The sequence below is a fragment of the Scyliorhinus torazame genome, chromosome 14 (assembly GCF_047496885.1).
Source record: "Scyliorhinus torazame isolate Kashiwa2021f chromosome 14, sScyTor2.1, whole genome shotgun sequence".
Lineage (NCBI taxonomy): Eukaryota > Metazoa > Chordata > Chondrichthyes > Carcharhiniformes > Scyliorhinidae > Scyliorhinus > Scyliorhinus torazame.
Window position 1 is genome coordinate 24,522,718 of NC_092720.1, and position 26,332 is coordinate 24,549,049.

At 48.3% G+C, this 26,332-nt stretch overlaps 2 protein-coding genes across 4 annotated transcripts in view; one reads left to right on the plus strand and one right to left on the minus strand.

Moving 5' to 3' along the window:
- LOC140389583 (mediator of RNA polymerase II transcription subunit 12-like protein) overlaps positions 1 to 26,332 on the minus strand; it is a 731,598-nt gene that overhangs the window by 196,562 nt on the left and 508,704 nt on the right. The window lies entirely within an intron of this gene.
- p2ry12 (purinergic receptor P2Y12) lies at positions 13,268 to 26,316 on the plus strand. The gene is made up of 2 exons (XM_072473829.1): positions 13,268 to 13,391; positions 19,582 to 26,316. Exon 2 carries the CDS (start codon positions 19,584 to 19,586, stop codon positions 20,595 to 20,597), a length of 1,014 nt encoding a protein of 337 aa, XP_072329930.1. The 5' UTR covers positions 13,268 to 13,391; positions 19,582 to 19,583; the 3' UTR covers positions 20,598 to 26,316.

The window sequence follows — 26,332 nt, forward strand, 5'->3', positions numbered from 1 at the left end:
GGGGTTATGTTCCTCCATAATGTTTTTGTTCAGATCCTTGGGGTCAATGCAGATGCATAGATCCCCCAAAGGCTTCTTTATGCACACCATCGAGCTGATCCAGTCGGTTGGTTCAGTGACCTTGGAGATGTTGCCTTTTTGTTGTAGACTCGGGAGCTCTGCCTTCAGGCGCGCTCTCAGTGGAGCAGGGACACATCATGGTGCGTGGACCACTGGCTTGGCATCAGGCCGCAGGAGAATCTTGTACTCGTACGGCAGCATGCCAATTCCGCTAAATACATCTGGGTACTGGGTTAGGATGTCGTCGATGTTGGCCTGAAGATCCGAATGGGACGACGTCGTGGTGTAGACCCTTTGAATGAGGTTCAGTTGCTTGCAGGCGTGCACACCTAGCAGGGATGCCCTGTCTGGTTTAACAATCTCGAAGCGTAAGCTTGCTTGCGTGTGTCGGCTGGACACCTGCAGATGGCAGGACCCCAGTGCCCTTCCATTGTAGTCCAGGAGTTTGCAGGCAGCTGGAAGGATTGTGGGGGCTTCTTGATTCTCTTGAAGTCCACCTGCGAAATCAGGTTGGCGGAGGCACCTGTGTCCAGTTTGAACTGGATGGGGCAGTGGTTGACCTTCATCACTGCATGCCATTCGTCCTCAGAATCCACGGCCAGGATTGATTGGACTCGCAATGTGTCCGGTGTGGCGTATTCGCACTTCGTAATAATGCCCACTCAGTAAGTGTTGTCCAGGTATTCATCATCTCGATCCATCGCACTGCCTGGATCAGAGTCATGCATTCGGTGTTGCACACTTCTGATGCGCCGCTGTCGGAATTGGGAGCGCTGGCTCCTGACTGGTGGTGCAGATCTGCACAGGGCTGCATAGTCGTTTGGTTTCCCACAGTTTAAACAGCGCTTGCTTCTTGCACGGCAGTTTTTTTTTTAAAAATGGGCGGTGCCGTAGTTCGCACACGTCATGGTGTCGGAGTCATGATGCTCAGTGCGTCGTTGCGCATGCGTGGAGCGGTTCTCGGACGTCTGCACCTGAGCAGTGCGGTTTTTGGCCGCTTCTTGTTCCCGATCGCATTGCGCATGTGTCGGGCCCCGGGAAGAGCGCGCGAAATGGCCGCTTTCATCAATGTGGAGACGCTGCATCCGGGAGATGGCTTGAACACCCTCCACCTCGTGGGAGGCTTGTTTTTAACTTTCTGCCGTTCTGTACTGTGAATAGCGATTTTTTGACTACTCATGCACAGTACACATTTCAATCGCGACTGGCAGGGTCATGTGCTTGATTTTCAACAATTGCTCTCGCAGAGGATCAGAGTGGACTCCAAAAACGATTTGGTCTCTGATCATAGAGTCAGTGATATCACCGAAGTTGCAGGATTGCGCTAGCAGTCTAAGGTTAGTTAGATAGGAATTGAAGGATTTGTCTTTATCTCTAGGATCTCTATCGCACGGTCACCCGCAGTGGTGAGTAGAAGAGCTATCTTCCGTGCATCGGTCACGCCATTGAGATCGGATGCTTCCACGTATAGTTGAAATTTCTGCTTGAATCATCGTCAGTTGGCACTAAGATTGCCAGTGGTCCTGAGCTGATGAGAAGCCTGAATCTCGTCCATTGTGCCTGTATTCAGTAACTGGTTGTCACGGACCTTGTCGAGTTGAACTAAATAGATTGAACAGTTACACCTGGTATCATGTTGTGTTATGCTGCTTCGGATAACACAGGCTGCTACTTGATGCAGTGTTAACTAAAGGATGCTCCAGACTCTGAAATGAGTTCAACGTATTTATTGAACTATGAACACAAGTTCTCAAATGAGTTCGACTCTCTGCTAATCTAACTGTAATAACTCAGTCTAACTGTACCAGCTTGCTTTAAGGCACATGCTGGGGTGTGATGCTGCTGTTCAACACTGTCCAACTCTCTAGATGTCTGTCTGTGGAAAGAGGCAGGGTGTGACTGCCTCATCTCTTTTATAGTGTTTATGTCATGCCCCCTTGTGGTGATGCCACCTCGGAGTGTCCTGACTGCCCATTGGTTGTGTCCTCTTCTGAGTGTTCATTGGTTGCATGTTTACATAACATGACAATGGGGAACGGACAATGGAACAGCAAACTGCATTTGACAAATTAAAGGCAAAGATAGCACCTCTGTCAGCTCTCTCACATTTCAACCCACTTGTGGAAACGTATTTCACAACAGGTGTTTCAGGAAATGCAATTAGATCTGTGCTGTCTAGTACATTGAAGGAAGCAATTGACCAATAGTTCATGCAGCATGTCAACTGTCAGAAACTGAGCACAAATACTCGACTGGAGAGTAGGAAGCACCAGCCTGCATCCTTGCTTGTGAACATCGGCTGGGTATCTCTTCCAAGACTGTAAGAAACTATAGAGAGTCGTGAACACAGCCCAGTCCATCACACGAACCCGCCTCCCATCCATTGACTCCATCTACACCTCCCGCTGATTTGGGAAAGCGGGCGGCATAATCAAAAAACCCTCCCACCCGGCTTATTCTCTCTTCCAACATCTTCCATTGGGCAGGAGATACAAAGGTCTGAGAACACGCACTAACAGATTCAAAAACAACGTCTTCCCCACTGTTACCAGACTCCTAAACAGAGGAGGGGCTGATCCCATACTAAAGGTTACACAAGGAGCTCCCATTGCCTGACAACTGAATTTCATGCGGAACGCGAGCGGTTACTACCAAACAGCAACATGTATCGCATCTTCCTCATGAAGAACATCTATGTGTCGTTAAGATGAAAACAATGATCACAGCGGCAGGATCCCAGGTTCGATTCCCCACTGGGTCACTCTCTGTGCAGAGTCTGCACATCCTCCCCGTGTGTGCGTGGGTTTCCTCCGGGTGCTCCGGTTTCCTCCAACAGTCCAAAGCAGGTTAGGTGGATTGGCCATGATAAATTGCCCTTAGTGTCCAAAAATGTTAGGAGGGGTTATTGGGTTACGGGGAGAGGGCGGAAGTGAGGGCTTAAGTGGGTCAGTGCAGACTCGATGGGCCGAATGGCCTCCTTGTGCATTGTATGTTCTATTTTTTTAAATGACAAACTGCGTAGCTTGTGCACTCAGTGCAATATCTGCTAAACTGTGCACCGCAAACCGAGAACGGATCCCAAGGCCAACAGAACCATGGCAACAGCTCCAAGTAGATACTTTTGGATAAGTGCAAGCAGCCCTTGGCAATCAATGTTTTGTGTTTGTTGTTCACAATCTGCATGGCAAATGGCTGGTAATCAACACAACAAATTCATCACGGCCTCTCTGATTGTTGATATTCCAGATGGGTTGTTCACAAAATGGCGTTTGGCAGGACGAACGATGGAGAGCAGTTTGTTTCCAGTCAGTCCGAGCAAGTTACAGAATTCACCACCACCTGACACTGAGCAAGTAGGATCGAGCAATTCCACAGGGCGATCAAAGACAATCTGAGAGCTAGTAGGCCAGAGGGGGAAACATTTGAAAAATCTACTCGTGTCCTAATTTTCACATATCAACCCACCTCCCTCACTGAGACCCGAACGACACTGGCCAATCTGATGGGGGGCTGTAACCTTGGCATGCCGCTGACCATCCTTAAGCCATCACCATCGAACAGGAAGAAATCGCGATGTGACAGGGTAACGCAAAAGCATGCTTTGACAAGCAAATACACGCAAGTTGGACATTGGATTCACACACTTGCATTATCTCTATCAGGAGCAAAAGCAGATCAAGCAGTTGCTCCGTACCGACACTTATTTGTGGGCTAACCACACAAAGTGTTGCAAGATGCTTGATTGCGAGTAGACCAGGATATTTTGAGGACAGGGACTATGAGAACATATTTCCTTTTCTGATGTGCAACCAGAAAGTTCATCATCCAAACCTCAAATTTGTCTGCCTATCTCATATCTCAAAGCCTATTTCTGGACGTAGAACAAATGGGCACTCAGTGTTTTTAAAAATTTCCCGATGTACATATGTTTGATGTTTCTGATGGTTTAATTTAAAATAAGGCCCATTAGTTACGGTGCGAGGAGGGGAATTTGTGGGGGCAGGGAGGAAGGGAGATGTTATGTTCAATTGTTCAGTGTTTCAGTCTGAGTGCATCTGTCGGCTGTTCCCAGTGTGCTATCAGTCAAACTGAAACCACGCTGGAAGCAAGAAGCTTCAGAATATTTGAAGCATTTTCATAAACGGTCATGTAGCAACTGATGAGTGTCCTCGCTACACATCTCTGGACCATCAACCTATGATCCCGCCCTGCCACACTGCCTATCAATGTCAGACAGCTCTGACCAATGCCGAGATAAGAAATCGTCACACTCAGTAATTGAACAAATGCTCTGTTCCTTTCTCAGAATTACAAAGTCAATGCGCAGAGTGGACAGGGCATGCCTTTAATCCACCTCGTTGCTTGCTCCAAAAAGCAATTCGAATTGAATCCAATTCATTGTCCTCACAAAGAGCCATTCAAGATCCAAGCTGACAGGAACATGCATCACACCTGGGGCGAGATTCTCCAACCCCCCGCCGGATCGGAGAATCGCCGGGGGCTGGCATGAGTCCCGCCCCCACCGGTTGCCGAATTCTCCGGCACCGGATATTCGGCGAGGGCGGGAATCGCGCCGCGCCGGTTGGCGGGCCCCCCCGCAATTCTCCGGCCCGGATGGGCCGAAGTCCCGCCGCTAAAATGCCTGTCCCGCCGGCGTAGATTAAACCACCTACCTTACCGGCGGGACAAGGCGGCGCGGGCGGGCTCCGGGGTCCTGGGAGGGCGCGGGGCGATCTGGCCCCGGGGGGTGCCCCCACAGTGGCCTGGCCCGCGGTCGGGGCCCACCGATCCGCGGGCGGGCCTGTGCCGTGGGGGCACTCTTTCCCTTCCGCCTCCGCCACGGTCTCCACCATGGCGGGGGTGGAAGAGACTCCCTCCACTGCGCATGCGCAGGAATGCCGTCAGCGGCCACTAACGCTCCCGCGCATGCGCCGCCCGGAGATGTCATTTTCGCGCCAGCTGGCGGGGCACCAAAGGCCTTTTCCGCCAGCTGGCGGGGCGGAAATTCGTCCGGCGCGGGCCTAGCCCCTTAAGGTTGGGGCTCGGCCCCCAAAGATGTGGAGCATTCCGCACCTTTGGGACGGCGGGATGCCCGACTGATTTGCGCCGATACCGGAGAATTTCGCCCTGATCTCAGGCATGATCCTATGCTTCATCTTAGCCAAATAGCCAATTAATTTAGGGTGTTAAAACATATTGAGACCTTGAGAGACCTGATCAGGTGCAGCATAAGTGGCACACATTTATTTTTCTGCATCTCACAGTATAGGTAATCGCACTGATTTTCAATGCCCAGCACAGCAACTTCTGGAAATAAAGTCAGCAATGAAAATTCAAAACCATAAATCTCACAAAAATCAATCCTTACATAATCAGAAAATACGAGCAGGTTCAAGGCTGCAATTTTGGTAATTGCAGTGCATCAAACAGGCTCCATCTTCTGGATGCTCAATGAGATTATTGCCGTGCAATTGCTCCTAGGTGGGAATATTTCCATATAATTCAGGAATCTTTGTGAAAATACAAAGAGGTACACCATATTTCCTGTTTGAGAAATGGGAAGAATTTGTTTATGCTGTACACACAAGTTCAAGGGTCTAGGCAAAAATACAGGCCTTGCCAACAACACTCACATCCCAAGAACAAATAAGGGGGAAAAATGGTGGCAAATATCATGTTGAAATGAGTTAGGTATCAAAATTATTATTGCATTGTCTATACTCAGGCTTTGATCAGCATGCTATACAAGTAAGGGAACTAAAATTATATCTGCAAAAAGACTAAACGGAAGGTCTGTTACTTAACAATGGGTTGCAGTAAGCAAGCTGTTTAGCTGGAGTATTGAGAGTAAGACAAACACAAAACTCAAAGCTGCGAGTAAAAGAAATTTCATCCCTTACAGAATAGTTAATGTGTGGGACAGGCACCCGGAGGAGATAGGGGGCGGGATTCTCCAATCCCACGGCAGAGTGTCCACGCCATCGTAAACGCCGTCGCGTTTTACGACGGCGTGAACGGGCTGCTCCCACGAGAGGGGCCAGCATGGCGCTGGAGCGGTTCGCGCCGCTCCAGCTGCAGATCCCGGAGCGAACTGTGCGCCGCGGGATCCGCGCATGCGCAGTTGCGCCGGCGCCAACGAGGTCATGCGCAGTGGCACCACCACCAAAGCACGCATGCGCAGTGGCCTCCTGCGCAACATGGCGCTGGACTACAGGGGCCGGCGCGTAGGAAAGGAGGGCCTCAGCCAGAGATACCGGCCCGCCGATTGGTGGGCCCCGATCGCGGGCCAGCCCACATCGGAGGCCCCCCCAGAGTCGGATCCCCCCACACCCCCCAAAGGCCACCACCCGACCATTACACGACGAGGTCCCGCCGGCCCACAGCAGGTTAGAACAACGCCGGCGGGACTCGGCTCTTTTCTTACGGGCGCTCGGCCCATCCGAGCCGGAGAATCGGTGGGCCGGCCGCATAGAGCGGCCCGCGACCGGCGCCGCGCCAAACACGCTCTGCGGAGAATCACGGCCGGCGTCAGGGCAGCGTGGCGCAATTCGCGCGGCCCGACGGCGATTCTCCAGCCCGGTGCGGGTTCGGAGAATCCCACCCAGGTACTTTGAGATCAAGTGTCACAGTTGAAAGAAGTTGCTTTCAGAGGCAGGCTCAATGTATGCCGAAAAGGATACTTGAGAGTTTCTCATATTAATAATCATCTTCATCAGTGTCACAAGTAGGCTTACATTAACACTGCAATGAAGTTACTGTGAAAAGCCCCTCGTCGCCACACTCTAGCGCCGGTTCGGGTACACTGAGGGAGAATTCAGAATGTCCAATTCACCTAACAGCACGTCTTTCGGGATTTGTGGGGGAAACTGGAGCGCCCGGAGGAAACGCACGCAGACACGGGGAAAACGTGCAGACTCCGCACAGACAGTGACCCAAGCCAGGAATCGAACCCGGCTCTCTGGTGCTGTGAAGCAACAGTGCTAACCACTGTGCTACCGTGCTGCCCCTAATAGTAATGCTGGATTTATTTCATCTACCCAGGGAATGTTCCATTTAGATCACCTATGAGCTTTGATGCAGCAGCCCTTTGGGCAAAAACCCTTCCCTCGCTCAATTTGAACAAAATTCCATCTGATTACTCCAACTCCTCAAAGACAGATTTTATTTAAAAGGCGAAATCTGTCAGCGGGCAACAAAAAAAATAAAGAAATAAACTGGGTGAAAAATATGGATCCTTTTATAAGATCATTAAATCTTCAAATGGTCCCCTTTATTGTGGCAGACAAGCTCGGTTGGAGTTGAAAGTTATCATCTTAATGATGAAAACTGACCTCGTTATATCTGAGGCACCTTGATGAAATTTGTGCCATTATTGCATGTTTGGCGGCGAGCAGAAAAAAAAAATATTTGTTAAGTTCTTTTCCAGTGTTTCTTTGTGAACATTTAGTTCGAAAAAAGAGGTAGGGTTACATCCCACAGAAGATGGGCTAATATTCATGGCAGTGCGAGAAGTGTCTTCTCACTCGAAGCCTGACCAACGACAAAATGGGTTATTGCGGCAGGAAGCGATAGACAGCACAGAACGTGTGGGTAAATATGTTTCGCAGCCTGTTTAATATTGAGTGCAACTGAAGAAAACCTCAGGCGTATTTTTGGATGTGGTTTAGCAACAGAATGATGAAGTATCTGAGTGATACTTAATCAATTTCCAAACAATGGCACGGGCATGGCTCTGTGCAGGAAAACACGCAAAAGTCTTTTGTTGTGGATTTGGAAATTTGCTTTAATTTATTTCGGTTAAGTGAAAGCATCTCTATTTCATGCGACAGCACCAGTGATGCTTCGTTTGATGTGGGCTTCAGCAATACACAATTCACAAGGTTCCAAAAACCTTCCCAGGGCCGAGTCCATCAGCGTAATTCAATAATACACGTTGATGCCTTTGAAAGTCTCAAGGTGCGAATGCTGGTCAAAATCTCACTGCAGAGGGCCAAATTAATTTATTTTCGTCCCATCTCAAATGCAATTAAGTTGGCACAATACTGCCTTATTTGATATTTTGAGATGCTACCTATGGTGATCAGTACGAGAATAGTATGTTGTCCATCTAATTTACCCTGTGACATTACTCTCCCCCCCCCCCCCGAGACAGAAAGCCATAGCACAGAAGGCGTAGTCGGAGGCACTTTTTTCAAATGCAAATTGCTTCACAGCTCCAGGGTCCCAGGTTCGATTCCCGGCTTGGGTCACTGTCTGTGCGGAGTCTGCACATCCTCCCCGTGTGTGCGTGGGTTTCCTCCGGGTGCTCCGGTTTCCTCCCACAGTCCAAAGATGTGCAGGTTAGGTGGATTGGCCATGATAAATTGTCCTTAGTGTCCAAATTGTCCTTAGTGTAGGGTGGGGTTACTGGGTTATGGGGATAGGGTGGAGGTGTTGACCTTGAGTAGGGTGCTCTTTCCAAGAGCCGGTGCAGACTCGATGGGCCGAATGGCCTCCTTCTGCACTGTAAATTCTATGATAATCTATGATAAAAACATATCGATAAAAGAGGCAAGTAAAGACCAGCTGGTTTGCATTAGCATGCCATACCCTCTGCACACTATCACCTCCACCCATATAATCCCATTGGATGATTGGCCTCGTGCCAATCATCCAGTGGCCGAGTGTCACTGCAGTCGCTTTTCCGAAGCTCCGTCCATTAGAATTGGATAAAAGCAAATTACTGCGGCTGCTAGAATCTGAAACGAAAGAGAAAATGCTGGAAAATCTGAGCAAATCTGGCAGCATCTGTAGGGAGAGAAAAGAGCTGACGTTTCGAGTCCGATGACTCTGTCAAAATTGGAAACTTCTCTGACCCAATCTGTGTCCCTTTCTTCGCTTTTTGTTTTGCTCGACTCTGCCTCCCTCGCTCTCCATCCGGCCTCCACCCTGGTCACTCGCCTTTCCCGACTGAGCTCTCAACGCACTTGCCTGACTTAACTTACTAGCTCTTTACTTGAGCATTGTCCCATTGCTGAGTCTTCACCGCTTTTCTGCACCGTCACCACGCTGAGATTTCAACACTTTGCGATGCTGTGGCATTGTGGAGGACGGACCAAAACAGCACAGATCTTACTTCTCACGCCATAGGACTGTTCACCCTATTGTGCTGTATTGAATCGTGCTGCCAGGCTAAGCACTCTGCTGTTTCGAAGGAACCGCTGTTGTGCATTCTGTAGTCTGTGTTATAATATCAATGCACCAATCGTTCATAAGGGATTGTGCAAACACACTTTGGGTTAATTTATTGAGCGGGTTTTTCCACACGGCAGTGTGTTTTGCGGTGGTGGTGGCTGCCCGCCATTGACCAGCGGCGGGATCTTCGGGCCCCACGACCGTCAACGGGATATCCCGTTGTTCGGACATTCTACTGACTGCCAGGGCACCCACAGCGGGGGCCAGCCATCGGCGGAACCGGACGATCCTGCTGGTGGGAAAGCCCGGAAGATCGCACTCGTTTATTCTAAACTAACGTGAACATATACAGATGGATAGTAAGCTCGAGGACACCAGGACTAAGTCCTCCTCCAGGCTGAGGTGAACTGACACACTTGCCTTAAAGTGACGGCATGCCACCGCCACCCCTTAGAAGTTTTAAAACACACACTTTCACCCGCACCCGGTGCCCTGCCAACCATGCAATTTCTCAGAGCAAAATAAAAATGGGCCAATTGAACAGAAAAAAGAGCTCTTGGAAATTCTACAGTTATCCAAATCGAAATACATCTTCAATCCTCGCAGCTACATCTGGCTGCAATCTGTTTTCGTCATCTGAGCCCTTACACCCACACATAGTTTTGTATCATCTGTGAACTTCCAGACACTTCCACATTTCATCCAAGTTATTGTTAAAGATGATAAACAGCAAGAGCCCGAACGCTGATCCCTGTAGGACGCGAATCCCCACACAGAATCGCTAACGTTAACAGCATTCTGCCTCCGAAAATGCAGCCGGCTCCAAAGCTGCCTCTATCTGCCTGTTCACGGGAGGTTAAAGGAACAACGGCACTACTTGAAGAGGAGCAGGTGAACATTCCTGTTCTCCTGAACAATTAAACTGCATTTTCTCATTAACCGCTCCCTGCTCCATCTGTCGCAAGACTGTTCCAGACAGGGTACAGACAGTAGGATGGTTCCCCTTTCTCCACCGCTCGACTGACTGAAGACAGACATGTTTTAAAATAAAAGTGCTGAGTGCTGAAACTCTCAGAAAGGGACAAATGAGTTTTCTTGCACATTTTTAAAAAAGGGATAAATGCTTAATACTCAATACCTGAAATGCTTATGCAACAGCATTCACTGTCTGACAAACACACAAGCATTCGCCTGTGTGAGTACACACACACAAACACTCACGTCACACACTCTCACGGACACACACATTCATGGACACACACACTCAAGGCACACACACACTCACAGGGACACACACTCTCACAGGGACACACACTCCCGGACACACACTCTCGTGGACACACACTCTCGTGGACACACACTCTCGTGGAAACACACTCTCGTGGAAACACACTCTCGTGGACACACTCTCGTGGACACGCACTCTCGTGGACACGCACTCTCACGGACACGCACTCTCACGGACACGCACTCTCACGGACACGCACTCTCACGGACACACACTCTCACGGACACACACTCTCACGGACACACACTCTCACGGACACACACTCTCACGGACACACACTCTCACGGACACACACTCTCACGGACACACACTCTCACGGACACACACTCTCACGGACACACACTCTCACGGACACACACTCTCACGGACACACACTCTCACGGACACACACTGATGGACACACACACTCACGGACACACACACTCACGGACACACACACTCACGGACACACACACTCTCATGGACACCCATTCTCACGGACACAGAAGGAGGCGATTACAACACTGAAGGCTTATGATTCCCATTGTGGTTCACTGAACAAGTAGAGGTTAGAGGTTGATGAAGGTGGATTCGCAGTGGCTCACTGTGTGCAGTAGCATGTTTCTCTGGCTTCACATTAGTCAAGGTGTAGTCGAAAACATGCAGTAAAAGCCTGGTTTGGTTCCTCAAATAGGCGGATAAAAGCTAGCCCAAATTCTCTGCCTCTTGATGAATGTTAGACAGGTTCCAGCTCCGTTGATGGTCTGGAATTCCTCTTCCTCCTTTCTGTCTCTCGCCTCAAAATGTTAGCAGCCTGGTTTCTGTCAGGTGACCATGGTATCTGTTTTTCATTGGCCTCACAAATGGTCTCTGATGCCTTTGTTAATGACATACAATGATGTTCGAGTTTCATTCATTTACATATCTTTCTGTTAGAATAGACTCTTCCTGCATCCATATTTTGGAATTCCACCCCAAAGCCAAGACATTTGCAAGCCCATTATGAATGAGTTTCTGGAACTATTGGAAAATGGCTGCCCTTGGTCCACAGGAAGGATATGTTGCATTTTAATGCCTTCTCAATGATATGCCCCAAAAGGTTGCTTGAATCAAAAGGTCAGACAGGTTAGCTATCTTCGAGCGCCTTATGCAGTTCCAAATATATTGAGTAGAGGAAAGGGCCGCCCAACCCACCAACTCCATTTTGTTTTACAAGTGTCCTCTCCACCCTTACATCCACCTTTGACACCCCCACTAACAGTAGAGTCTTATAATAATAATAATCTTTATTGTCACAAGTAGACTAACATTAACGCTGCAATGAAGTTACTGTGAAAAGCCCCCAGTCGCCACATTCCAGAGCATGTTCGGGGACATAAAAGGAGAATTCAGAATGTCCAAATTGCCGAACAGTACGTCTTTCGGAACTTGTGGGAGGAAACCGGAGCACCCGGAGGAAACCTACGCAGACACGGGGAGAACGTGCAGACTCCGCACGGACAGTGACCCAAGCCGGGAATCGAACCTGGGACCGTAGAGCTGTGAAACAGCAGTGCTAAGCACTGTGCTACCGTTCTGCCCTTTATTCCATTCCACCTTAGTCGATTCTGTCAGTAAGTCTGGGCCCTAATTTAATTCCTTCAACTCTGAGGGCTCAGATCTGAGAACATCTGCAAATGGTTTAGCCATCCTTCGTTCGGTCTGCCCAGATCATATCAAATGTTATTGGCCCACGCTCTCCTTTGCCAAAATCAGAATCGCCCTGCAGAGCCAAACGAACCCGTTCAACTTCCTTCCTTCACTTTTTTGGTGAATCCCCAATTCCTGCCTATCCAACCTCATCGATCACCAACAAGTAGGAGGAGCTCACTTCTTTGTGAGGTCACAGCTGGGTTACACATGCAGCACTGCACAGCACCCGATCAAGGTAGAGCTCTTTCAGAATCCCGTTAGTGGGCTCGACAACGATTCCGGTAAAACAGCAGCGTTTGGCGGGTACCCGGAAAATTGTACAGCTTCGGTTTCCCAAGATCCAATCAGATACTAGCTTTTCAGGGTCAGAGAGTTCAGGAGACTGTGGGACGTCTTAAAATGAAAGCACTGCTTCCTGCCACTGCTACAAAGGCAGGGATTCATTCACTCACACATTAGATTCCTTTCCCCGAAGCACATAAACGTGAGCCAGTAGTGTATTTTTTAATTGCTAGTTTTTTGAATATTTCACTAATGTGTGGAGGGATTTGGGCATGGCAGCACAGTTGTTAGCACTGTTGCTTCACAGCTCCAGGGTCCCAGGTTCGATTCCCGGCTTGGGTCATTGGCTGTGCAGAGTTTACACTTTCTCCCCGTGACCGCGTGGGTTTGCTCCGGGTGCTCCGGTTTCCTCCCACCGCCAATGACGTGCAGGTTAGGTGGATTGGCCATGATAAATTGTCCTTAGTGTCCAAAAAGGTTAGGTGGGGCTACAGGGATAGGGTGGAGGTGTAGGCTTAAGTCGGGTGCTCTTTTCAAGGGCCAGTGCAGACTCAATGGGCCGAGTGGCCTCCTTCTGCACTGTAAATTCTATGAAAGAGACAAGGGAATTGGAGGGGACAGGAGAGTCACAGAACATAGTCTTAGTAATAATTTCATAATTAAAAAGTAAAGATAGGAAACCTTTTCATCTGAGTTACACAATCGAAGTGGAAAAGCAGAACTGCAACTCATGAGGCAGTAGGCCATTGCCTCCAAGTGACCAAAATAAAAAACAACTCCTCAGAAGGATGAGGAACTCCTTCTCGAACACTTCGAGTTAAACAGACACCAGGCTTTGTCTTGCCACTCAGAGGTCAGACAACCTGACACCGTGGACATCCTCATCAAACGGAAGCATCAGACTGGGACCAAGCAGGTAACAAATTCAAATCTTTACCTTCAGAAACCCAAGAGAGAATTTGCAGCTACGTTTTTATGTATATGGAAGATTTAATCAAATGTGCACATTGATAGCACGGTTTTCTGGATTAAACAACACAGACAGAGGGCAGCTCGGTGGCGCAGTGGTTAGCACTGCTGTTTCACGGCGCCGAGGTCCCAGGTTCGCTCCCGGCTCTGGGTCACTTGTCTGTGTGGAGTTTGCACATTCTCCCCGTGTTTGCGTGGGTTTCACCCCCACAACCTAAAGATGTGCAGGGTAGGTGGATTGGCCACGCTAAAGTGCCACTTAATTGGAAAAAATGAATTGGGTACTCTAAATTTATTTTTTAAAACTCAGACAGCGGTAAAGAGTGGCTAAAATGAGCAATTGCTAAGGTACCAATCATTAATTACACTAATTTTATATTGTTTTGAATACGTATCCTTCCTGCTTTTTGAACAAAGGTTATATATTGGTATAGTTATATTAGTATAATTTCCACAAAGGCTAATGTGCTGGAATATTCTGAGCTTTGAAAACAGGATTGATCGATTGATCTTTTGTCACATGTACCGAAGTACAGTGAAGAGCATTTTTCTGCAGCCAAGGGAATGTATACAGTACGTGCAGTAGTAGACAAAAAGATTAATCGAATAATGACAGTTTGTAACTTTTTAAAAAGAGTGTATGCAGCCATATTTGTTTCAAACAACTTGAGTTGGCTTAATTAATGGAGCGAAACCAGCTCATGCAGCACCAATTCAAACTTCAGCAAAGATGAGGGGGGGGGGGGTGCGGGGCAGTGCCGTACCTGTGTACAGAATGATGTCTGCACCCAAAGGTTCCTTTCTCTTTGTCCGAAACAGCTATTGCATAACAAAGAGCTTTGACAAAGAGTCATCCAGACGTTAGCTCCCTTCTCTCTCCACAGATGCTGTCAGGCCTGCTGAGATTGTCCAACATTTTCTGTTTTTACTACATAAACCCCCCCCCCCCCCACCACACACAACTTCTGCATTGCAAATGATTGCTAATGGATTGACCAGAAGACATAGAGACTGAAGGCGGCCAGCGGATCTGCTCCCTCATTCATGAGATCGTAACTGATCTGATATGATAATCCTCAACTCCACTTTCCTGCCATAATCCTCGATTCCCTTACTGATGAAATCTATCTATCTCTGCCTTGAGCACACTTAACAACCTGGCCTCTACAGCCCTCTGTGGTAAAGAATTCCCCTTACTCTGGGATTATGCTCTCTGGTCCCAGACTCTCCCACAAGACGAAACATCCTTGAGGTACCCTCAATAACGAAGCTTAGAGATTAAACTGTAAAGAAGACTTTATTAGACTAAGAACTATGTTAGAGCTGAGACAAGTGCTGACTGCTACACAGCCCATGAGGCAGCCCTTTATATATGGCTCACAGATGGGCGGAGCCAGAGGCCCCTGGGTTCCAAGCCCGGTCTTAAAGGGGACATCACTTTACATGATGATAAGGCAGTAACCGTTCATCACAATCCTCTCAACATCTACCCTGTCAAGATTAAGATGTCTCTGACACTCTATAGAGGCTGTCTAGAGCTTTGATCCCCCTCCCTCCTTCCGCCCCCACCTCCCCTCGCTTGTGACATTTCTGTTTAATTGCCTCCATCCTGTTAAATTTAGCTCGTGGAACGGCGCTGAGGACCCAGGTTCGAATCCCGGCCTTGGGTCACTGTCCGTGTGGAGTGAGTGGATTTCACCCCCCCCCACAATCCAAAGATGTGCAGCTTAGGTGGATTGGCCATGCTAAATTGCCCCTTAATTGGAAAAAAATATAACTGGATACTCTAAAAATTTATTTTTTTTAAATTTTGCTGATGGATAGTTTTCTTCTCCTAGCACTGTGCCTGCCCTGGATCAATACCTAGCATGCACATTGAGATGTGATCAATTATACAAATAGAGTTAGAATGGAAAACGGGGCGCTATGTACACATGGAATGGATTTTATTTGCTGCTTTCTGAACTCAGCCATCAGGTCCAATGTCCACTTCATGTGGGAAACAGTCATCGTGATCTTCCCCAGGGGGGGCAATTAATTGGCAAAGGACAAATCCACTGTCTAATTAAGGATGGTGTGCAGGTCCTCCAAGCTGGAGGCCTTCAAACTTGTAAGGAGCAGCGGGATATCATGGAAGGTTCGGGAGGAGGAGGGTGTTTCCAAATGGAGGCACCCTCTCTCTATACTTCTTTAAAAATTTGCAATTTAAAAAAAACGTTCTTCACAGCCGCTGCAGTGTGGCCTGCGGCTGTTGATGTATCCAGGCAGGAAGGCAGTCGAGACCACTATCTCTCCCCCAGCCCCCCCACCCGGTTGGCCGCTCAGAGGCTGCTTTAAGGCAGGCAAACTGGCCCCTCACCCCCTGGGAGAGTCGGAGCACCTATATTCGTCTTAAGTGGCCGTTAGCCAGCTTAATTGGCTAACTGGGGCATGCAAGCAGACAGCCCGGCCCATCTCCATCCCCTGCCCACCTCTGTGTAAATGGTCTGGGAGTGGGATGGAGGTGAGGAACTTCTGTGTTGAGCGCCTGTCCGCCTTCTTTCCTGACCCTGCCAGGGGCTCAAAATCAAGCCGCCTGATATTCAAGTGACTCTTAAAACTGTGAAAACCATATCATCGCTCATTTACACTCGGAAATGAATATCAAATCCACCCCCCCACCCCCATCCGCAATTGCTTCAACATCTTTCTTGTTGAACTCCCTTATCCACCGACTCTTTCAGAAACTCCAACGAGCCTGCAGCTTAACTATACTCTGATCTGCACTCCGTTGCATTCATCCATCATCTTCAAGACCTGTACTAGCTCTCAGCCCATGCCTACGCTCTCCCGAACTCCTTTCCTCCCCCGATCTTTACATTTTTCTTTAAGACCAAGCTATGTCGGCTTGTCCAACTTTCCCACCTTTCCGCCTGCCCCACCTTCCCTACCAACAAACTGCTCTGGCATGTTTCCTGTCCGAAAGGCAAACCTTACACTCAACACAAGTTGTTTCAAAAAGGTTAGGACATAAAACCACTGCGTAACAAAACAAACCCATCAAGGTTATAGGTTTACACTTTCTGGCATCATGTAATCCGAATGAGAATACTTAATGTAACAACAAAATCATCACAATAGGGCAGCACGCTGGCACAGTGGTTAGCACTGCTGCCTCACAGTACCAGGGACCCGGGTTCGATTCCGGTCTGTGTGGAATTTGTACATTCTCCCCGTGTCTGCATAGGTTTCGTCCGGGTGCTCCGGTTTCCTCCCACAGTCCAAAGATGCGCAGGTCAGGTGGATCGGCCATGTTAAATTACCCCCTTAGTGTCCAGGGATGTACAGGTTAGGGGGTTACGGGTAGAGGGCGGGTGGATGGGTGAATGGACCTGGGTAGAGTGCTCTTTTGGAGGGTCGGTACAAACTCAATTGGCCAAATGGTCTCCTTCTGCAATGTAAGGACTCGGTGATTACATCAGTCCGCTGACAAGACATAAAATTCCTTTTCCTCTCACTCCCATCTGCACTCTCGTGTGGATGTATAAGATTCCATGGCACTATTTTGAAGACGAGTAGGGAAGTGTTCCCAGTGTCTTAGTCAATATTAATCCCACAACCAACATCACTAAAAATCAGATGATCAGGTTATTGTTATATTGTGGATTGTGGGAGCTTGCTGGACATACATTGGCTGCTGTGGTTTCTGCATAGAACAGTGACTACGCTTCAAAAACGACATCATTGGCTGAGGGATCAACTGGAATGATGAAACTGGGATGTTCTTTCTTTCTAAGACAAGAACCAGGCACATTTTTCTGTCTGATGTCTGGGAAATTTGACCCAACCAAAACGCACATGTTTGCTATGCGTATCTCACTGCTGTTATGTACTCCACTGAATCGTGCTACATAAATCTCACCAAGACCTGTCAATCATCCAGGAGCGATCCAACTTAAATCCTGTCAAGACTGAAGGTGCAGGAGATCAAGGAGTCTCGAGGAGTGGCGAGGGGAAAGGGACACCACTTCATTATATTCCAAAGTTCTCAAAAGATTACTGTCGGGCTTTTAAGTTACAGTTAAGTCTGACCGGCTGGAATCTGCTGTTTAGTCCCATCCTGCTTTGGTGCCCTTTCAAACCCCTTTGTAAAGTCTACCAAATTAGCAAAGCAAGACATGTGTGTGCCGAAATTATCAAACGGTGCAGAATCTGCAGGTGCGAAGCATGGCAGTGAGCACCTGAAAGCTTCCACAGAAATTTCCTCTCGACACTTTTGACAATTCTGACAGCAGTGAATTTTGACAAGTCTGTGAACAATTCTTGGAGCTTGACAGTTAATTAGTTTATACCCTTTTCATGCACACTCATGCCTAATTTTAACAATTCCAAAGGGCACCTGACCTCCCACATTGGGCACCTGACCTCCCACAAAGATGTCCGAAGACCATATTCAAATCTCCTGGAGTGTTCCTTGGGTGTCCAAAAGACTGCACCAAGTTCAGACTTGCTCCTACCTGGTCTAAACTGCGCAGTTTGTGTTTCCAGCAGCCAGGTGACCAAGATCACACAGGATTTGAGACAGCTAAAGGGCGCGATTCTCCGAACCCCGCGCCGGACCGGAGAATCGCCGCACCCGTGCCACGGGCGCACGATTCTCCGAGATGCGGAGAATCGGCGGCATTTGCGCCGGCGCGTCTGACGCGGCGCCGGTCGCGGGCCGCTACACGCGCTGATTCTCCGGCCCGAATGGGCCAAGTGGCCGCGCGGAAAAAGCAGAGTCCCGCCGGCGCCGGCCACACCTGGTCGCTGCCGGCGGGAACTCTGCGCGAAGAGTCGGGGGGCGGCCTGTGGGGGTGGGGAAGGCTCCGTCCCAAGGGAGGGCCTCCGATGGGGTCTGGCCCGCGATCGGGGCCCGCCAATCGGCGAGCCGGCCTCTCCCCCCCGGGCCTACTTTGTTGCACGGCCGGCCCCTGAACCCCCACGCCATGTTGCGTCGGGGCCGGCGCGCTGAAGACGTACCCCGCACATGCGCGGGTTGGTGCGGTGCCCATTTGGCGCCGGGAAGGGAGGCTGGAGCGGCATGAACCGCTCCAGTGCCGCGCTGGCCCCCTGTGGGGCCAGAATCGGTAGTCCCCGTGCCCGTTTTGCGCTGTCGTGAAACGCGACAGCGTTCACGATGGCGCAAACACTTAGTGCTGGATTCTTCTGCCCCCGCCCGCCGCAAGAAAGCCACGGGAGAGAGGCGGACAATGGAGACCCCCGTTGACCTCGGGCGGGATCCTCCAGTCGCCGGGCGGACACGGCCGGAGAATCCCACCCTAAGTCTCCATTTTGGAGAATCGCGCCCAAAGATATCTGCATGAGCGAATCCTAGCACAGCCCAATTCTACCCCCCTCCCCCACCAGAATGGGCAGTGCCGTGTTCAGGGGTGGGGTTTTTCAATTCAGGTCTATTTTGCCGTTCGTTTTCGTGTTAAAAGTCAGAGCCAAAATGCTTGTTTTTAAGTGTCTAACTACCAATTTTGAAACTAGGAATAAAGGAAACATTTGAGGGCACTGATTCAAACAGTTACTCAGAGGTTTCCACATTTTTCTTGGTCCGTCAATGGGACATATTAGTCAACCGTCCCCAGTTATGGAAAAAATAGTTACGAATACTTAATTGCCAATGTTTCTTCAAGTTGGGGATTGTCAAAGAATACTTAAAAACAGGTATATCTCAATACCAATTCCCGTACCAGCCTCCCTGAACAGGCGCCGGAATATGGCGACTAGGGGCTTTTCACAGTAACTTCATTTGAAGCCTACTTGTGACAATAAGTGATTTTCATTTTCATAGGTCTGCATTAAAAAAGTTACCTAAATTTAAGCAAACTTGTACAATTTGTGGGAACTGTGCCTGTCCTTTCAAAATAAATGTTAGCATTAAGATTAGAAAAATACAGTCCCATGGCTCTCTACATCATCAGAGCTAGCTGTCAGCGTATAGTTTGGTTAAATATATGTTGTGCCATAGCTATATAATAGTCAATGGGACTCCATTTCTTCAGGTGTAATCCAGAGCTGGTTGTAATCCAGGGCAGGATATGTTGAACATGAAACACTGCAGCTTAAATCCCTCTCACTGTGTTTTCTTTTTAATTTTGCTGGTTTAGAAATGGCTTTGAACGAAGCGGAGAGCTTCTCCAACTATTCAAACACCACGGTGGAAGACAAGTGTGCACCAGGCCGCGAAATTAGCCAGGTGATTTTCTCCGTGCTCTATACGGTCCTCTTCACTGCTGGCCTCCTGATGAACAGCCTAGCCATCTGGGTGTTCTTTCAAATACCGAGCAAGTCAAACTTCATCGTGTACCTTAAGAACACGGTAGTGGCTGATCTCCTGATGACGCTGACATTTCCGTTTAAAATAGCGATCGGGTCAAGCTTCAGAACGCCAGGACTTCAAGTCTTTGTGTGTCAAGTCACTTCGGTCGTGTTCTACTTGACAATGTACATCAGCATTATATTTTTGGGGCTGATAAGTGCGGACCGCTATCAGAAAGCAGCAAAACCGTTTGGCCACTCTGGCACGTGCAGACCCAGGACTGCAAAGATTCTCTCGGTGACTGTATGGCTGTGTATGTTTCTCCTGGTGCTGCCCAATATGGTACTGCACAAGGGGAACAGCATGTCACAAAATGAGCGCAAATGCTCTTCTTTCAAAACTGAGCTAGGCCTAAAGTGGCACGAAATGGTCACCTTTGTCTGCCAGATCATATTCTGGAGTAACTTGATATTAATAGTCGTGTGCTATTTCCTGATAACTAGAGAGCTTTATAAATCGTATCGGAAAACGAGGGGCAGCCCCAGGCAGGCCAGGAAAGTCAACTTCAATGTCTTTCTTGTGCTGGCTGTGTTCTTTATTTGCTTTGTCCCCTTTCACTTTGCCAGAACCCCATACACACTTAGTCAGACGCGAGGCGCCTATCAGTGCTCCACTCGGGTTGCTCTTTACTACATAAAGGAAAGCACGCTGAGCTTGTCAGCATTGAACGCATGCCTGGATCCGTTGATTTATTTTTTTCTATGCAGGTCATTTAAGAACATGTTGTTTGCAAAGCTGAGCAATTGCGCACGGCGACTGCCAAAAAAGCAGAATGTGAACTCGAGAGTGGACACTGCCCTCTAAGTTGCAAATTAACAACACACCGACCCAATACCAGACATTCGATCTCCTCATTTCTTCACCGGGTATGGGTAACACTTGTGTAAGATTTATAATGTTGTAAAGTTAGCTGTAAAATTTACACTCTACATGAACCCTACACCGTGTGGAGTTCTACTGGGCTGGAGATATTTCATTACGTTTTTTAAACAAATGTATTTATAAATTTAGAGTGCCCAATTATTTTTTTCCAATTAAAGGGCAATTTAGCATGACCAATCCACCCAACCTGCTACCGGGCAGCACGGTAGCATTGTGGATAGCACAATTGCTTCACAGCTCCAGGGTCCTGGGTTCGATTCCCGGCTTGGGTCACTGTCTGTGCGGAGTCTGCACGTTCTCCCCGTGTGTGCGTGGGTTTCCTCCGGGTTTCCTCCCACAGTCCAAAGACGTGCAGGTTAGGTGGATTGGCCAGGATAAATTGCCCTTAAGTGTCCAAGATTGCCAAATTGCCATCTTTGGGCTGTGGTGGGTGAAACTCAAGCAGACACGGGGAGAATGTGCAAACTCTGTACAGACAATGACCGCAATCAAACCCGGGTCCTCAGCGCCGTAGACAGCAGTGATAACCTCTGCACCATTGTGCCGCCCTTGCAGCTGAGAGATATAGGGGGCAATTTTAACTTAACCCTTTTGTTGGGTAACTGAACTTATTCTCCTCTAAATTAAGATAAGGTGAAGCATTAAACCAGCATTCCACCCCAATCCATGGGATTCCTGCCCAGGGAGTTAGTGCAAAATGGCCCCCCCATTGGCACGAGACTATGGTGATGATTACCAAACCATCTAGGCTGCATAATGGGTGAGCTGAATCTACTATAAGAGCTCCCTTGCCAATTAGGAATGTGTCCATTTCATTGTTAGCTGTAGATGAATTGATCTCATGTTGGCTTGGAAAGTGTCTTTGACAGTTAACAGTGGTAAATGGACATGTACCAGATCTTCTGAAAGAGTGCAGCTTTGCAGCGGATGAATGGTGAACCTTGCATGAAATGAAATGAAAATGAAAATCGCTTATTGTCACGAGTAGGCTTCAATTAAGTTACTGTGAAAAGCCCCTAGTCGCCACATTCCGGCGCCTGTTCGGGGAAGCTGGTACGGGAATTGAACCGTGCTGCTGGCCTGCCTTGGTCTGCTTTAAAAGCCAGCGATTTAACCCAGTGAGCTAAACGAGTGTCTACATGGAGATGAGCTTTACACCTAGACAACAGAAATATGACATCAATATGTATTTCTGCTTTACATTGGCCTAAGCGTGGAGGGGAATTGGCCCAGTCTTGAATGAGCAAAGGCAATGCATGCCCATAATAAAAATAATAATAATAATCTTTATTATTGTCCCAAGTAGGCTTACAGTAACACTGCAATGAAGTTACTGTGAAAATCCCCTAGTCGCCACACTCCGGCGCCTGTTCGGGTACACAGAGGGAGAATTCAGAATGCCCAATTCACGTAACAAGCACGTCTTTCGGGACTTGTGGGAGGAAACCGGAGCACCCGGAGGAATCCCATGTGGACAGGATGAGAACGTGTAGACTCCGCACAGACAGTGACCCAAGCGGGAATCGAACCTGGGACCCTGGTGCTGTGCAGCAACAGTGCTAACCACTGTGCTACCGTAGACTAGCAGAGAAAAATGAAGAACCATTCTGAGTATATCGAAAATTTTAATTTGGACCAATAATCCTCTCAAAAAAATTCCATATTTTGCGACAGAATAGCTGCTGCACCGTTCAACTGGTCAGTAGAAAGAGTAAGTTAATATGCCCCAAAAGGAAGCTACCTTTTGGCTCAAACACTGACACTTGATGGCACAACCATCTGATTAATATGCCCTCAAAAGGAGCCTGAACTAAGACTGGGAGAGGCATTGTATTTTGAGGGAGAAGATGGGGGGGGAAATGGTCTACGTCATGTTCGGCACCAGTTCTAGTGTCTATGGCTATGCATACATAAATTAAATATGAACACAATCTCACTTTAGCCAGTTACCTTCATGTGAACTTCCTTTTCCAAATAGATGATTAAGCATCAAGTTTACTTGAGGCTTACCATCAGCAACTGACAGTCTGATGAGTTGGCAATTTTACTATTCCCTGCAAAATGTACATTCAACAACGATGCCAGCTTTGAAAATTAAGTTGCAGGTGCACAATAAATTTCAATTGTGCTTGTTTGGGATGGGATACACAACATTTCTGTCTTAGAGCCCCAAAAAACAACCTTTTGCTGGGCACCCTCTCAATCCTCATTCTGCACACTGGGTCAATTTGGCATGAGCCATTTCCTGATCTCTCAGGTCTGCCGATCGAGTTAGACTGTGTCTGGAATTTATTGGAATAGATTTACCTTCATTTCAGCCAGTCACACAATTGTCATCCTGGTTACCTCACTGAATTATACAATGATATAGCACAAAGGATGCCTTTCAGCCCATTGTGTTCGTGCCACTTCAGTGAAAGAGGTATACAACTAATCGTAAACCTATGGAACTGGGAACAAAAGACCTCTTGAACAGATTTTTCCCAGCAATCGGCATTCTAAAGCACAGGCCCAAAGGGAGCCTATAAAACCGATGATTATGAAGAGTGAGAATGATCACTGATGATGGCCTGAGCTTTCCTCTTAACTGCGTTGTTAAATAAATTATCGAGCTGTGTCTGCTAACTCAAGAGACCTCAAAATAAATATAGGGGACGCCGACTCTTGGGGAATACTTTCCTCCAGTCTTTTACTAGAACTCTTTGCTTTCTGTCTCGGCCATTTGTTCTTTGTTATGCCACTGACCTATAACCCTGGAATGACTAGATTTTTGCTGCCACATTTAGTCGTCCAACTGCACTACTTCCTGAAAAAAAATAATTCATGGGATTGTTCATCTCGAATTGCCCTTGAGCAGAGTGGCTTGCTTGGCCATTTCAGAGGTCAACTACATTTCATGTAGGCCAGATCAGGGTAAGGATGGTAGATTTCCTTACCCAAAGGGCGTTAGCAAACAAGGGCTGAGATTCTCCACTCCCGCGCCAGTTGGGAGAATCGCCTGGGCCGCCAAAATTTCCCGCGATGCCGGTCCGACGCCCTCCCGCGATTCTCCCAAGGGGAGGAGGGATCCTGCACCGGGGGGTACCTCAAATGTGGCATGGCCTGCGATCGGTGCCCACCGATCGTCAGGCCGTCCTCTCTGAAGGAGGACCTCCTTCCTTCCGCGGCCCCGCAAGATCCGTCCGCTATCTTCTTTCGGGGCATACTCAGAGAGGACGGCAACCACGCATGCGCGAGTTGCCGCCGGCCAACCCGCGCATGCGTGGGTGACGCCAGTTATGCGGCGCCGGCCGCTTCATCTATGCGGCGTCGCCTTTACGAGGCGACAAGGCCTGGCGCGGGTAGATGGCGCGGCCCCAATCCTAGCCCATTGTCGGGGCCTGAATCTGTCAGGATCGGGGTCGTTTTGCACCGTCGTGAACCTCAACGGCGTTCACGACGGCGTGGGCACTTCGGCGCGGGAGTGGAGAATCCCGCCCCAGATGTTTTTTTAATGAATCCACTGTTGTCATTAGAGTTTTAATTTCAGTTTTTAAAAAATTTCATATTTCACCGTCTGCCACGGTGGGCTTTGAACGCGGGTCCTCCGAGCATTACCCTGGGTCTCTGAATAATTAGCACAGTGACAGTATCTGGGAACATATATGGGCCAGAACCTGAACTTCACAGAGAAACCATGGTTCGCGATACACGCAGGTTTTGCGTCCTCTGCCAATTTGTGAAACTATTCCCTGTACAACAAAGTGCAGGGCCACAAGCGTGGGGCCCTCACCGCGATCCCGGGGGCATCCCATTCTGAACTCTCCTTCGATCCGTAAAACAACCATTCGCCCTTTGCTTCCTGTTGCTCAGCAAATTCCGTATCCGTCTTGGTTAGGTCACTTTTATTCCACAGGTTCCATCTTTGCTCACAAGTCTGGTGTGCGGCACTTTACCAAATAATAATAATAAATACAAGTCTCTCTTACTATCAAATCCCCCGTTGTCTGTAAAAACACTGACAGTTGCAAAACACAGACGAATAAAAGGCCCAATGTTCAGAAGTAAAACCATTCAAATGGACTACTGCGATGCACATCTGCTGTACAGAGACCAATTGTCCAACCCACAGCCAGCAACTGGAAAACCTTAATAAATTATTCACGCTGTGGGATCAGCAAGCATCAATACTGAGATACTCTAAATATGAGTGAGATACGCTCCCAGCTTTGCTATTTCAGCAGCGCTCTGATCTTTTGGAACGGGTCGAGGCACAGGGAATAAAGTTTCAAACAGGCCCAGGGACTAATCATAAGAAAGCTTCCAATATCTTGTTACTTACTGCAGCTATGAGCACAGATCACATCTAGAGGGCAATCTAACCAACATACACAGCCCCACAGGAGCACTCAACTGGGACAAGGACTTAGTGTAGGTGCTGGAACCTGAAACAAAACACAGAAAATACTGGACAATCTCAGCAGGTCTGACAGCATCTGTGGAATCATAGAATCCCTACAGTGCAGAACGAGCCAATTCGGCCCAGCGAGTGTGCACCCACCCTCCAAAAGCGCACCCACCTATGCCCATGCCCCCATTCTAATCCTGTGACTCCGCCTAACCTTTTAGACGCTAAGGGGCAATTTAGCGTGGCCTATCCACCTAACCTGCACATCTTTAGACTGTGGGAGGAAACCGGAGCACCCGGAGGAAACCCACGCAAACACAGGGAGAATATGCAAACTCCATACAGTCGCCCAAGGTCGGAATTGAACGCAAGTCCCTGGTGAAACATTAGCAGTGCTAACCACTGTTCCACCGTGCCGCCCCGTGCATTTATACAGCATATTTCACTGCTGAGGACGTCCCAAAGTCCTTCACATCCAATTATTTTTCCCTTTGTGAAGCATGGGCACTGCTTTAATGCAGGAAATGTGGCAGATAATCTCCGAACATGTTCCACAAACGGTAATGAAAGAGTGATAAACCGACTGAGAAATATCAGGGAGCATGCCCAATGCTCTTCTTCAAATATTGCCAACGGGATTTTTTACATCTGTCCCTCGCTTTGGCCTGGCACCTCATCAGAAAGACTGCACTGTCAACAATGGGGCGTTCCGTCAGTACTGCTCTGAAGAGTTCAGATATTCTGTTCAGGTTTCTGGCGTGGGGCATTGATCCACAAACGTCCAACTCAGGTGAGCGCATCATACCTGTATAAAGAGCCACGATCGGCGGCTCAGTAAGATAATGCTTACCACAGGATGCAACCCATGATAACTGGCAGTCGTCAAACAAGCAGAATTGTCGCCAAACAATCACACAGAAACTGAGAGCAGCGGCATTATTTTCACAAGATCATGGTGATGCCAAAGACTATTTGTACCACAAGGGGGCCCTATTAAAATACACTATGCCTTCACTATTAGGCTAGGGGTGAAATCCAGTAATTCAATCTGACCAACCACTCCACTGCGAACATGCCACATGGTCCTTTACCTAATGGTCAACTTTGCGATAAAACACATCATTATGCACTCTTTGGAGAGTTTGTTTGAAATGTAAACTGTTCTTAAAATTGGCGGAATCCAGTCTACAATTAGATTCGCGATTCTACAGCTTTATTGTTGCATTAAATACTTATATAATGGACACAATTAAATGCGACTGATTGGCAT